General features: G+C 48.6%; 1 protein-coding gene across 2 annotated transcripts in view; it reads right to left on the reverse strand.

Moving 5' to 3' along the window:
• CRIM1 (cysteine rich transmembrane BMP regulator 1) overlaps positions 1 to 15,231 on the reverse strand; it is a 188,105-nt gene that overhangs the window by 4,994 nt on the left and 167,880 nt on the right. The window contains exons 14-15 of one of the 2 annotated variants that reach the window (XM_080814865.1): positions 8,007 to 8,201; positions 1,460 to 1,582 (exon numbers count right to left, since the gene is read on the reverse strand). In XM_080814865.1, coding sequence (XP_080670991.1) covers positions 1,460 to 1,582; positions 8,007 to 8,201 — 318 coding nt within the window. The remainder of the gene's footprint in view (positions 1 to 1,459; positions 1,583 to 8,006; positions 8,202 to 15,231) is intronic. The other variant, XM_080814864.1, reaches the window with a different exon arrangement.

Consider the following 15,231-nt stretch of genomic DNA (forward strand, 5'->3'; position numbering starts at 1 on the left):
CCTCATATTTATCAGCATCAAGACAAATGCCAAAGGTTAAAAATAACATCTTATTGATGAATTCAGGTTTTAAATACACAATGAATAAAGGAATGAATTTTTGCCTTACTGCATTCCAAATGATAACAGCAAATAGTTTTAGGAATATATGTTATACAAGAAAATTGAAAAGCAAATTAAGGAAAACTTGGTGAAAGGAAAAGGAAGCTTCAATTCAAGTCTATTTACAATATTCTGTCCAGTGCGTAAGTTCTGTTTTGTTGCAAAAAGCAGGCCATAACATGGAGCTTTGGGCTTACTAGCAGCCAAAGCAAAAGTGGAAACAAGTATCATCAACAAGCTTACAGTGTCTTCAACATTAAAAAAAAAATCTTGCTCAGGAGAAGTATAAATTTTCCTGCTACTGACACATGAGGAAATGATCTCCTTAGGGACTCTGTAACGGAGATGCTCTGTAAGCATAAGCTGAGTGAGCACAGGTCCTCAATACATTGCAGTAAATAAGGCTGTTCTTGTGACCAAAGCCCAGCACCTACAACTGTGTGTGGCACAGAGCAGGCACAAATATTGATTGATTGAATGAATGTAAACGTAATGATAAAGCACAATTCAGTCCCAGCAATTATGCAAGTAGCTAAAACACTGGGTCCAGGAGTTTGGCTCTCTGGTTATCCGGCTTGAGCTAAAGCAGCACGGCCTGCAGAATATCTAGAGTAGCAACAGACCATTAACCTCTCGGGCAATGGACACCGCTTCTCCCAAAAGATACGATATAGAAATGGACTAGCAGTGATTTTGAGAATGTCCTTGGAGTAGACAGGAGGCCGTGCTGAGTCATGGCTAAGAGCAGGTTTATGCTCTTGATCAAGAGGTCTACTTTTAAAGAGAGGGCAATATTAACAGGAACCCTGACTTGCCTTACCACGTAACTACTGAGAGACAGAATAATGTGCTTGTTATACACAACTGAAAGGGCAAAGCTTGGGGGGAAAAAAGCATGAAATAAAGCTGATGAGTGGAAAAATCAGCACATGTAATAAACTGAACTCTGATGAATAAGAACAATCTAGAAGCAGAGGGTAACCTAATGCACAAATGCTTACTCCAGAGTCCACAGGGACTGAATGATTTATCATTCCTCTGCTTACATATGTACAAATATGAGAGCTGGCTTAGAAATTCCAGATACCAGGCTCTTAGGACAAGGAACATCTTTCTTTCTATCACCAAGTCTCTTGAGCATGTGAAGCCAGAAGGAGGCATTATACCCAGTTACCTCCAGACTTACTGTACCATTTTGGGTTAAATATGTTATAGCCAAGCAGGTCTTCCTTGGAGTCATGTTTTGAATTTACTTTGGCTTACCATTTACAAAGATACCCAAAGGAAGTTAAAGAAAAAAAAAAAAAAGTAGACCATATGTAAGATTACAGAGATCTCAGTTGACTTGGGCACTTACCTCTGGGGAGATGGATGATGTCATTTTCACTGGGTGTAGGCCACAAGGGGACCTCCAGGTCAATCTCTCCACGGTGATTTGTTTTCTCAATGGGTATATTGGTTGGTTCTGGGACATACATCTCTAAAAGAAAGGGACATTTTTCGTAAGAGATGATGGAGGAGCTACTTACTGTTGACTTCTGTTTCCTCAATCCAAATGGATGGTACAGTCAACCCAGTACAATATGCCCTGGGAAATGAAAGACCCGGTTTCTGCATTTATATCTTTACTTCTAGAGAGTAAACGTAAAGACAAACAGTTTCCCTTTGCAAGCATGGGAAACAGGTCTTTTAACCATGTAAAAAAGGAAAAGAAAGTTTTCTTTCCCACTAAGGTCAGAACTCTGCTTTTTCATGTCAAATGGTGTTGGCCCTAGAGTTTTGTGCAAGCTAACAGGGACTGGCTGAAGTGGAAGGGATTGCTTTTACTTCACATCAGTAAATACTATACCTTAATAACCTTAATAAGTTTCTCTCTCATCCATGAATGTTGAATCATTTATGTAAAACTATGTCATAAGGAGTGAAAAAGTAAAAGCATCTTTCACTCTTTGTGTATTTCTTGGCCAGTTCCCCTCCAGTCACTTCCCCTCGATGGGAACAGACTGTAGGCAGACCTCACAAGGTGTGGCCCGGCTTGAGGATGAAACTTCTGCTTTGTCACCACTGGAACTGTGTGGACTAGAAGATGATCTCCAATAAATATAGTTCCATTATCTAACCTGATCATGTGGGCACTCTGATCTATAAGATACTGCAATGTGAACATGAAACAAGACCATCTAAGAACAATATTCTTAATCCCAAATATCAGGGTTTTTTTCTTTTTAAAGCTAAGTTTAAAAAGGGACCAGTTTAAAAAGTTCAGAGCTTTCTTTGGCTCCTAACAAATATATTTATATATTCCTTCTTCATCTGGTTAACAACATTTTAAAGAAAATTCTTGAGAACCCCTATTTTCAAAAGGTGACACAAAAGTCTGCATCAACCATATAGCTCCTTTTAGCCAGATCCTGCCATATTATTAAACTCATTTTTATAAGGTTACTCAACATTGGTAATACTAAATATTCACTAGTAGCCCAACTGAGACCAAAATAAAATACATCCAGTACACGTTAGAGAAGTTTTCGAGAAATAGAACCAACAACCCTCTGCTTTCAGTGACTGCTGTCTATCCCACAGTTACCTGCCCTTCAAGAAGTAAACCGTAAGATGAGGTACAGAGAAGGGGAAAATGACAGGGAAGAGAGTATTTGCTCTGCTTCCGCCGTGTGTCAATGGAGTGCCTGCCAGGGAAGAAAGGGTAAATGAATTGCCCAAGATGACGCACCCAGGAACCAGCAGAGCTGGGATTCAAATCCAGTTCTGTGACGCCACTGCCTGGGTCTTCCGGTGCCCCAGGAATAAAGTTATTTTGGCCTTTGTCCCTGAGTCTTCTGCTTTCTTACTTAAATATGGCTGGCCTTGAACAATACGGGTCTGAACTGCGTGGGTCTAGTTATAAGTGGACTTTATCAGTACAGTACTGTAATTTTTCTCTCCTTACGATTTTCTTACTATTCTCTTTCCTCTAGCTTACTCTGCTGTAAGAATAGAGTATATAACACATAGAACTACAAAGTATGTGTTAATCGACTCTTTATGGTACTGGTAAGGCTCCCGGTTTACAGTAGGCTATTAGTAAAGTTTTTGCGGAGCCAGAGGTTATGCGGAGATTTTCAAGTGCTCAGGGTTTGGCACCTCAGACACAGCAAGGCCTAGATACTTAAGAGTTTCAGTAGGATACCTGAAAACTCTAGAATTAAAGAGAATTTACTGACAGTACAGTATTATTTACAGAAACAGGGGCTGGAGTGCAACCAGTGAGTCTCAAACTTCTCTGTCCTCTCTGAATCACCCGAAGAGCTTATAAAATGTGCTGATTCTCACGGGTAGACCCGAGGTGGGTGATTCTGGGGTGGGTGGGTAAGCATGGCATTTAGTTTCCCCACTGATAAACCCTGATTCCGTGACAGGAATTTCCCAAAGAGTCTGGAAAGAAAAGTGACCTTGACATTTAGGTGACATCTTTCCATGCCATAGCACCTCTGAGCACCTCCCCTGTGGGTCCACGCAGCACTGACCTTTCCCGTCACAACAGCCACTCCGCCCCCCTCCCCACTGGGCAGAAAGGCCAAAGTGAGATCTACTCCAGCCACAACCTGGCAGTGTCGATGGCTAAGCAGCCAAAGCCCCCGCAGAGGGCTGGGATCGGTTCCGCTTCACCTCAGGGGTTTCCGGGGTGAGAGCAGCAGAGAAGCAGGCTTGAGGTCCTCGTACTGCCTATCCGCACACGTGCAGGTTGCAAGGGAAACTCCACAAAGAGCAGATTGCTCAGGTGAGTCTTCCTCCCACAGGTGCTTAGGAAGGTTCAGCTTGGCAGCGGTGGGAAATGTAGAAGGGTGTGCCCTGGATTGGGGAGGAGGTCCCATAGGGGGATTAAGTATATCGGCCCTGTCCACAAATACTCCCTGTGTGCTCCGCTGGTCCACATCTTGGGGAGGCAGCCCTGAGTAAGACCAGTCTTGCCCTCGGCCTCTCGCCGCTGGGCGGCTCACAGCCTGCCCTGGGTACCGGTCTGCTCCCCTCACCTCTGTACGGCTCGGATTAAAGTCGACCCATGCCTCCTTCTTCATCACAAAACACTCAGAGCTTTAGCTTGGAGCCCTCACGCCCAAGGGGAGAGGGTCATTTCCCTTTAATGTGAACTTACAAGGGACGCTGTCTCTTTTTTGGCCAAAAAACAACTTGGACAAACAAAAAAAGCCACTCTACTTCCCTGCCTAGACAGGGCTTCGACGGCCAAGGCCTGCGTCTGACCCGTACTCTCACATACAGCTTTTCTGGCACTTACTGTCCGAGCCCTGACAGCTGCTGGCACTGCAGACACAAAACCACAGCTGGCAAGGCCATGTGGATCACGGGCACGTGGTTACAGTGAAGACCCACAGCTGTGGTCAAATATGTTCTGAACTTCAGAGGAACCCAAGGCCACTTACTGGGGATATGGTTTACTTTCAGAGATACCTGGCCAGTTTTAAGAGCCAGCTTCCTTAAAATGTCGTTTCCTGGAATAGGGGGCAGGATGCTTGGGGTTCATAAGCTGAGGCATCATTTCTTGGGAGATGGAACCTGCAGTCAACTGAGGACCAGAAGGACTCCCAGGTCTGCCAACTGCTGGCATGGCTTCCCGTAATTCACTTAACTTCCCTGAGCCTCGGTTTCTTCTGTAGGACGGCAGAAGTACTGACCGGCTCACAGGTTTTGTCCTCATAACCTAAGACAGCAGAGGGGGGAAGTGCTTTGTAAAGGGTGAGGCTACCCAGATCACTCGTCGATAGTGCAGACGGCAACGCGAGGTAGCAGGAGCTACCTATGTGAGGAATGGAAGCCCGGCACTTCGGTGAAGATCCCGGACTAAGATGACACAGTGAGCCAGGGAGAGAGCAGGATGGGAATCCACCTTCCTGGAAGGACACACTTAATCAAATGCAAGGTGGCAAAGCTAGACTGACTGCAAAGTTTGCTTAGAGAGAAGATGGAGAAGTGATTCATCAATAGTACATCAGGTGTAGAAAGGAGAGTTACAGAAATTAAATTTCAATCCAACAGTAAATCCTGAGAAGTCATTGGAGAAATCTCTCATAATGAACAAGGATGTTATATATGCACTCTCTCCTTTCTTAAAGTCTCAAACCAAGGAGAGTGCCTCTCACAGCAACCTCGCCTGGATGTGGGGCCTTGTTGTCACACACTTGGGATGTCTGAGATGTGAGTTATGACTGTCTTGGCCTCTCGTCTCCCCCTGCTTTAGTCCCTCCTACACATCACCTATTAATTCTCCCAAAGCACCTTTCTGACCACATCATTCACCTGCTCAAAAATGAGCCTCCCCACTCCACACAAAGGATGGCATCTACACTCTTCATTTCACTCCAATAAAGGGGGCCCACCTGTCCTGCAAGGTCCACCTCGAATCCTGGCGAAGCCTGCAAGGCCACTCCCCTGACAGCAGCGTCACTTGTGAACCGTGTAACAGGGCTGATAACCAGGGTCTCCAATCCACCCTCCTCTCTTCCTTTGAAACCACTTTCGTTAGACTTAGCCTCCACCACGGGGCCGAAACGGCTCTGGTCAGGGCAATTAGGACAATGCTAAATGACAGCGGTCAGTCTCCGCGTCTACTGTGAGGCCCTAACCGCGCCCCTGCCCCAGGTCCCCCCCGGCTTCCAGGTCCCAGCGCCGGGGCTCCCGCTGAGCCTCCTCTTTCCCCTGCCCGGTCCTCCTCCCCTGCCCGGTCTCCCAAAGCTGGAGGGTCTCTGGGCTCAGTCCCGGTGGCCCCCCTCCACCACACTCACTCCCTGGGGGATCTCGTCATCCAGTCCCAAAGTGTACAAACCACTGACGGCTGGCCACTTTCTAACGGACAGATGCGCTCCCCGTCACCCCTCCACTCCGGACCGCACACGGAGCGTCTGTTCACGCTCTCACCTGGACGGACAGTGGACGCTTCTCAGTTACACCGCCTGAAACTGGCCCGTCCCACCGCCCTCAGTCCGGGCCGCAGCCCACACCCATTCCAGCCATCTGCGGCTTCTCTTTCCTCTCGCCTCACATCTCAAATCTGACGGAGTCTCCCCTCACAACAGAACCGAGCCCGACCGCTTCTCCCACCTCCAGAGCCACGACCGGCTCTCGCCCGCGTCACTGGGGAGCCTCCGGTTGCTCTTGGCTTCCACTCTGGCCTTCCACGACCCTCCCCGCCCCCGCAGTCTGTGCTCCACCCAGCACGGGAGGCAGCCCCTAAAAGGGGAAGGCACAGAGCTTCCCTCCTTTGCTTACCCCTCTCTCTCCCCCTCTGTAAATCCTGCCACCATGGAGAGGCCACCCGCTTCAGCTCCCGGCGGCCTCCTCCCAGCCCAGGGCTCTGCCCCGTCTACACCCATAGGGGTCTGCCTCTGCCCTGGGAGTCCTCCATTCCTCTGGGTCTCCTAAATGTCACCTGTTCAGACAAAACCACCCGTCCCTTCTCCTTTGCCCCCGACCGGCTGCGCTCTGCTTGTCTTCTGCCTGTCGCTCCCCAGGGAAGTGCGAGTTCCGTGCAGACGGGGCTTTGCTGAATTCTCTGTGGTCCCTCGGACAGGCAGGAGCACAGCAGGCACGAAGGGAATCGATGCTGAACATACAAGATTGATTCTCGGCATTTGTATCTCAGAAGCATCTTCGTGGAAAGACAGGGACGGAACCCGTGAGACACAGGTGGTGTGGAGCAGACAAACCAGCTCCCGGGAGACATACACGGTCGTCCTTGTCCTGCTCTGCGTGACCCTCAAGGATTTCCTTTTCTGCCAGGTACAGAGTGAGGAACCAGCAGAACAAACCTGCCTCTCCATCTACACATACACGAGGCCCACGAGACAAGCAGGAAGAGCACCCAAGGGAAGGCTCTGGAACGGGCTTAGCCTCCTGAGCGGGCAGAACCTCCCAGCCTTCCGTTGGGGCTAGTCTGCACGGCCCCTGAACAAAAGGTGAATGAGTGCAGACAGTGCACCTCTCGGGGCTTAACTATCCCATTTACGATCGGACTCCTAGCTCCCGGCACCGCACGGAACCAGATTCTCTAAGATGATGCAGCAGGAAACATAAAAACCAAGGTGAAGATGGAAAGGATCCCGACTCCCTCTTACAGTGCAGGCGCCCTTTGGCGCCCTGTGGCCTGGACGGCAGGTGGAGTCTGTGTGTATAGAGCCGGGAGTCTGGAATGCCGCCAGCAGCCTGTGCTGCTGAGGGCTCAGGCCCTGCATTTCTGGGGCGAGGGGCAGGACTAGGGCATGAGACCTAGACGTGGAAGGAAAAAGGCCTGGGGGGGGGATCTGGGCTGCTGTGGGGGCTGAGGTTTAAGACCTGGAGGTGGGCCGCTGAGCGGACATGAAGGGTGGACGTGGGGGGCAGTGCAGGCATGGGGTTCCACGGCTGCCGGCTGGGGTCTCCGCGGGCAGAGACGGGAGCTGGGCAGAGGGCTCAGAGGCGGCGGCCCGGGCAGGCTGGCTACTGCTGGGATTGAAGAACTGAACAAAGAGTGATCAGGGCTGATCCTTTACACGTAGCTCGTCCGCTCTGCTTCTGACGTATGTTCACCCTGTAATGGCTGTGAAGCAATTCCCTACTGCGTCCGACCTCGGGCCGTTTTCACCAGGCTGGTCCAGCAGGCACTGACACGTGCCACCCAGACAGGACGGGTGTCCTGAAGAGTCTGTTACGGCCCTGAAGCTGTGCCGCCGCTAGTGTTGAGAGAACGCAAATGGGAAGGACCAGAGCAGTTCTAGCAGGGAACCTTGACCAGGCCCTCACCCTGACATCACTCTCGGGCTACCCCCACCCCAGCCCCCTGTCTCCGCGCGGGGACGCCTCGGCCGGGCCCTTGCGTGGTCAGCGCCACAGCCTGGGAACGCCGGCTGAGATACCTGGGCACATCGGGCAGCAGCTTCCTTCCACGTTGATGGGCTCGACGCAGGGCAGAGGGGGGCAGCTGACGGTGGAGCAGAGGGTCTGGCCCTGCAGGCAGTAGCAGTGCGTGCAGCTGTCAATGTCCCAGCGCTCCTCGTCGGCGTAGGCCTTCCCACTGAAGTGGCACACCGCCTTCTTTGGAATCGTGTCTTCTAGGGAAAAGAACAGCACAGGATGGAGTCGCGTGATGGGACCAAGCACAGTGTCTCGGGACCCTTGAGACAGAAAGGTGAGCGGCTCTGTACAGACACGACACGCTGCAGGACTTTGGAATCTGGTGAGACGTCTGCGTCCTGAGGTCCCCATGGCCATTTTCCCCTGCTCGGGACAAGCTTGGGCGCTCGCCCTGTGGCCACTGGAGACCAACGCAGGGCAGTGACAGCTACGGCCGGGTGGGAATGGGACCCACTGGGCAAGGGTCCCTGTATCGTCACTGCAGAAAATCAAATTCAATCACACTTGTGGCTGGTGAACACACTACATGAAAAAACCCCCAATACAAACAGAGACACGTTCAGAGGTTTTCTCTGGAAGGAGATAAAAAAGTCCAGTTGAGTATATTTATGGAGACGTTTCCTGAAATTCCTACTTTCAGTTAATGTTTTTGTAAACGATTCAGTGGAGTGGTAAGGAATGACCACGGCGCGTCACTGGGAACGAAGGGGTGTCAGTGGGGGCACCAGGGCCGCACAACCACTTCATTCTTCAGGGATGCTGGATGCATTTCCCTTTCGTCAACAAAGGCATTTCTGCTGTAGAAACAACCTCATTTCAGTTTGATCCATTTTTCCAGCAGACCATGGTTTTTGATAACTATATATATATTTCTATTTTTTAAGATTTTATTTTAGAGAGAGACCGAGGGAGTGAGTGGGGGGAGGGGGACAGAGAGAGAGACTCTGAAGCAGATTTTGTCCTGAGTGCGGAGCCTGACATTAAGTGGGGTTTGATCTCAGACAGCGAGATCATGACCTGGGCCGAAACCAAGAGTTGGCCTTTTAATTGACTGAGCCACCCAGGTGCCCTGACAATGTATTTTTAGGAGTTATTTCTGTGTGTAAGAATTTACAGTGTAAAACCCTCTGCTCTTTCTCCTCCAGTCACTCTTTATCATTTCCTCCCTCCCCCAATTTTTCTCTAGAAAGTTCCTTTCTTTTGGACTCAATACCGCCTCCTAGTTTACCTGAACTTACTTGTGACTGGTCACATTTTATAGCCAGTCCTTCTCCTCAGAGCTCAAGAATGGTGGCTCAGAGTGAGGCCCCAGTGCCCAGCAGAGATGGGGCAGACCAACGGGAAAATGGGGGCGAGCACTTCCTCATCACTGGACAGGCCAGTAACTGGATGATCCCTGCTAGCCTGGGGAAATTTTATGTTCAGATTCTAAAGGCACCTCTGCTGACCACTGGTCACTGATAATTAAAAAACTACAAAGGAATCTGGAAGGAAAGTTCCTTAGAAAAGGAGTTGGTGGTTCAGGATTCTTTCCTTCTGGAAGGCTCCTGGGAGGCTCTATCGGAGGTAGTGTTTATTGCCCACAGAGGATGGAGCCCAGGATGCCTGTGGGAGCGAGGAGAGATGCGTGGGCATCACGTGCCATGTTCTCCGAGCAACCCCCACTCGCAGCCACATGCTTCAAGGTGGCTAGAAGCTGCTGTCTGCAGAGACCCCGCTCAAAGCTTCCCACTGAGCTTTTCCAGAGGAGGCTCGCAGAGAGAAATGTTCTCATCTGTTTTTGGTGTCCATGTTCTCTCCTTACCAATTACTCAAGCACATGCCCCTTACTGAATGGTGCCGATAATGTCCTATTACTCCAGTATGTTGTATTTCCATGGCTGTGTCTCAGTCCACTGCAGCATTCTGTAAGCAGGTGTGGGAAGGAATCTATGTCAAGTGCTAGAATGCACAATCTCTCTGTTTCTCAATATTTCTTCACAGTTTCTCTCAGTACTGCTGCCTGAGTTCAACAGGGGATGCTGAGTAATCACAGGAAGTTCTAGTTGTAAACAGAAATGCTTTCTCCTTAACTATGAAAAAACGTACTTCGCTGTCTTTCTCAATGTTCCGCAGAAAGTTTTCTGGTGCACTGATGGTTAAGCTTAAAAACTTAACTGGAGGCTTTTGAACTAAACTCATGATAGAAGTTTCTGCTAGCCTAGAATCCTCAGGGGAGGGAACTTCATTAAGATATCTCAAATGCACATGTCAAATGGCTCAGTAGAATCATTTAATGAACCCAATTCAAGTAATACTCTGACCTCCAGCCAACTTTACATTGAGGACATTAGATTTGCCATCAAATCTAGAGTCTATTATGGAGAGACTTCTTTATGAAAGGAAGCATCTCTTCATAAAGCAGTATCACTGATTATATTTTACATAAACCTTGTAATAGCCCCTATGATGGACCAATATCATGGCATAAAACTTGAGTAATGGATTACTGTGCAAGGACCTTAGAAAATAGGTTAAACTCCTCTCCTATCTTGTCCAGCACTTTCTGATGTGCTTTTCCTCCCAAATGTGTCTTGGCCAGTCCTCTCAGAGAAAAGGATCAAGGGAATGAACTCCAGGCATGAACTTAGGAAGGATGGGGACTTCATAAAAAGGGGTTCGAGTCAAGCCCAAGCACTGGTGTGTATTTTCTCAGGATCTAGGCAAAGACACATCTTAAGATATTTCATTAATTAGTGCTACTCATATTTATGAAGCTAGCATCATCTGTGAAAAATTACATTGATATTAAGAATAATCACAATATGTTAAACATTATAAAGATGTTCGTTCATGGATTCTCATCAGTGGGAAAGAAGGCATGACTATGACCCTGACCCAGAGGACTGCAGAGACGTGGCGGAACAGGCTTGGACTGGACACCTCTCCACAGAGCAACACAGCAACCACTGCTCCTGTGAATTTAACATGGAGGGCAAAGCAACTAACTGCCAGGAAACCGGGGAAGGCATGACTCCAGACTCAATGTTCTCCTTTCACTTGGAGGGATGAGCAGAAGACAAAGCAGCTGGAGGGAGGGCATTCCCAGCGGAAGACGGTGTGTCCAACAGCTTGCCACGCTGGAAGGGCAGTGAGAGTGTCAGGCTGTATAATGTGTGTGTGTGTGTGTGTGTGTGTGTGTACGTGCACGCACACACACGCACCATGGCCTGAGGTGAAGCTGGGGTCGGATGGTAAGGGGCCTTGAGTAACATCAGACGTATTGAGATTCCTTCCTGTAGAGGAGAGGAGGGGCCTTAGCAGCTTTAATGGTAAAAAGAGAGCTCTGGAAAAGGGCAACATGGAGGACCAGATGGGGAAAGGAAATTGAGGATCCTGTTCATGGGGATGTGATGGGGTCAGGTTAGGGCAGCATGGATGCAGCCAGACAGGCAAGGAGAGATCTGAGAAATTTGAGAAGCAGCTGTGAGGATATGGATACTGAAGAAGAGGACACTCGAAGGACAGCCCTTCCTACATGGGAGGCCGGGCAGAGGCAATTCCAACAGGTGAGTCATTGCACTGCTTCGCAATAATGGGGAGTTTGTGAGGGACCCGGTCAGGCCTTATCAAACTCCTCGATATTCCAGTGATTAGTGATCGGTTTTTTAGTGCAGCAATCGATCCTCCCACTCTGAGGCCTCTCTGCGTGACACAACCAGGAAGCTGCCGCTAGGACAGAGCCAATTTGGGGAACAAGGTTAAAGAGGACAAATTTCAGTCACTGGGAGCTTCGGGCAGGAAAGTGGTGGATCGTGTGGGGTCGGCGGCAAAACTGGTGGAATCCTTCCTGTGACTCTACGGACTTCATACCCCACTGAGCCAATACTTCTTCTAGGACTCTATTCCAAGGAAACAATCAGAAAAGGCCTAAAGTAAGCGTTTTCTGGTGCATGTTCTTCACAGTATTATTTACAACAGCAAGAAGTTCGGGGGGAAATCTGTGTCTAACAATAAGAGAATGTTTAAATGACTGAATGGGATGACAGGAGAGAATACTGGGCAGTCATTAAAATGCATCACATATAGTACAAGCTCCATAGTACATAGTACATATAGTACAAGCTCCAACACGTAAAGAGGAAAATTAAAAACTGTCTAGAAAGAAAAGAAAAGAGCTTTTCTCTTCACTTTTTTTTCGTAATGAATGTCAGTTACTTTTGATAAGGAGGCAGCAATAAAATGGAAATCAGACACACACACACACACACACACACACACACACACACACACACACGAGGAGCACCTGGCCATGTGCTGCGGTGCTTTCTGAATGCTAGCGGCTGGGGTCTGGAGAATCTGAGCGGACTGTAAGAAGACTAAACCAGGGAAGAAACACCAAAGATTAAACTCTGAGCTACAGCATAAAACAGTGTTCGTGTAATTGCTGACTCAGCAACTGCAGGAGATCATTTCTAAAATATTTATAAAAGGACATAAGAGAGTAATGACTCTGAATGACTTGGAGGTGATGGGTTGAACCAAGAACTCGGACTATATATTGGGGGAACTGAAGTTCCTTATTTGATTTTGTTACAAAAATAGATCTTTTTCTAAATCCAATGAAGAATTCAAAGTAAATTCAAATTCAATTCAAATTCAAGTAAGAATTCAAAGTACTTAGGAATTCAAAGTAGCCATGTGACGGCAAGGAAGACGGAGCTGCATTCTCTGGGGAGCCCCCCAGGGAGACACTGCGCCATGCCCCACACGGTCGCTCGGAGCGTGAGCCAGATGGGTCCCACGTCCGGGGGCTTCCATGGTCCCAATAAAGCCATTCCCCTCAGAGAGTGGGCCGAAGACACGGATGGAATTTCCAGGTACTTCAACAGGTTTATCTCTGTTCCACTTAAACTCTGCTCATCACAGATGATCTCAGAAGCATCTTGCCTTCAAGATCATTTTCAACTAAGTTCATTCCAACTTGAGATCAGGAAGGTTTAAAAAACCAGGGGGGCACGTTCATGGCAGCATTATTTACAACAGCCCAGACATGGAAACCTAAGTATCCACTGATGGACGGATGGACAAAGCAGTCATGTTTTATACATAGGGCTGGAATATTATTCAGCCATAAAAACGAAAAAAAAAAAAAAATCCTCCCATTTGTGACAACATGGACTGACCTTGAAGGTATTAGGCTAAGTGAAACAGAGAAAGACAAACACTACACTGAAATGTGGCATCTAAACAAACACACACCAAACTCATGGAAACAGAGATGAGAATTGTGGTTGCCTGAGGTGGGGGGGAGCTGGAGGAAGGTGGTCAAAAGATACAAACTTCCAGTTGCGAGATGAATAAGCAGCAGGGATGTGATGTACGACGTGATGACTGCAGCTAACACTGCTGTGGGACAGACAGCAAGGCTGTTAAGAGAATAAATTCTAAGAGTTCTCATCACAAGGAGATGGCAGATGTTAACTACACCTATGGCGGTACTCACGTCACAGAGCATGTAACTCAAACCATCATGCTCTATACCTTAAACTTACTTTTTTAAGGATTATTTATTTGAGAGAGAAAGAGACAGTGAGACAGAGAGAGAATGCACGTGTGCACAAGTGCCCGAGTCAGGGTGGGGCGGGAGAGAGAGACTGAAGCAGATTCCACACTAAGTGCAGAGTCCAACACGGGCTTGACCTCACAACACTGAGATCATGACCTGAGCCGAAACCAAGAGCTGAATGCTTAACTGACTGTGCCACCCACGCACCCCTGTATGCCTTAGCATTATATAGTGATGTATGTGAATTATTTCTCAATAAAACTGTGAAAAAAAACTGGGGGGGAGGGTGGGTAGGGCACAGAGATAGATACCAGTCAATTGTTGGTTGGTAGCACTGCCTCAAAGAATGAGTTTCTCCTTGGAGGTGCCAGAGAGTGGAAAGAGGACCAGTGCCTCAAAAAAGACCTTGTAGAAAGGCACTTGGTTGCAGGACTGAGGGACCTCAAGGTCTGCACAAAACTCTGAGCCGATGCTGAAGTTCATGGTGCAGAGCTCAGTGAGGCTCCGAGATCTAAGAACTGAATGACACCAGGCAGCATTCTCACAGCTGACCTTTTTTTTTTTTTTTCTAAAGATTTTACTCATTTATTTGACAGAGAGATCACAAGTAGGCAGAGAGGCAGGCAGAGAGAGGTGGGGGGGAAGCACGCCCGACGCGGGGCTCGATCCCAGGACCCCAGGATCATGACCTGAGCCAAAGGCAGAGGCTCAACCCACTGAGCCACCCAGGCACCCCCACAGCTGACCTTCTTAGAGACTGGAGCTCAGAGGAGACAAACTGCAGAGACAAGAGAAACACCAGAAGGTTCTAACAGAGGGATCTGTCAAATACTGAAGAACTGAAGAGCACCCCTGAGCATCTGTGGGGCTAAGGAACTCAGTCCCATTCAGCCTCACAGACACCCTAAGAGGGAGGGCAGTCTATGCTCCTCTTGGGGAGACGCAAGTTTGCAGAGGGGAAGGAAGCTGATGTAACCAAATCAGTATGTGGCGGAGCCCACATAACCCTTTGGCTCCACCTGCCTGCAAGGCTCGAGTTCTGTACGCTGAGCTCGACCCAGTGCCTCCTTTCCTTCCATCCCAGGAACGCAGAGAACCCTCTTCACGTGGTCTCCAATGTTCCGGGGCCTCTCTGGAAAGTACACAATACCTTCAGGGGAGGGCCAAGCCGGTTCCAACATGCTGCTGTGCGGGGGGTGGGGGGGGCACATTAGCTACAGGTGTAATATGTCAGGACCCGCAGGCCTGGGACGCGGCCTTCAATCCCTGAGGAGATCTGTTTCAGAGACAGTGACAGAGCAGTGCTTCCCTTCCATTGCTTAGAGGGAGTGTTTTCTACGGTATCTTCACCTCCGATCAGGTTGAACTACCATATCAATATGCTTCATAATGATCAAGCTGTGTTCCTTCAAAGGTGCTTTAAAACAAAGCCACACGTAAGACTACTGAACTTTCATGTGAAATAAACGGAGGATTCCTGGTTTTTGGAAAGCCCTAACCCTTTCCAGAATGGCTGCGATGTGGCCCAAATTCATTCATCAGGGTTTGGTTAATAAGACTTTACAAAAATATTTCTGCTTTTGACTAAATTTTACCTGAAAGGCAAAGATCTAAACAAAGGCCTGAAACCATGGAGTTCCTCGGGCTGTCTGATGGATTTCGGTGTCCCATAGCTCTCA

This window comes from Martes martes, assembly GCF_963455335.1.
Source record: "Martes martes genome assembly, chromosome: 9".
NCBI lineage: Eukaryota > Metazoa > Chordata > Mammalia > Carnivora > Mustelidae > Martes > Martes martes.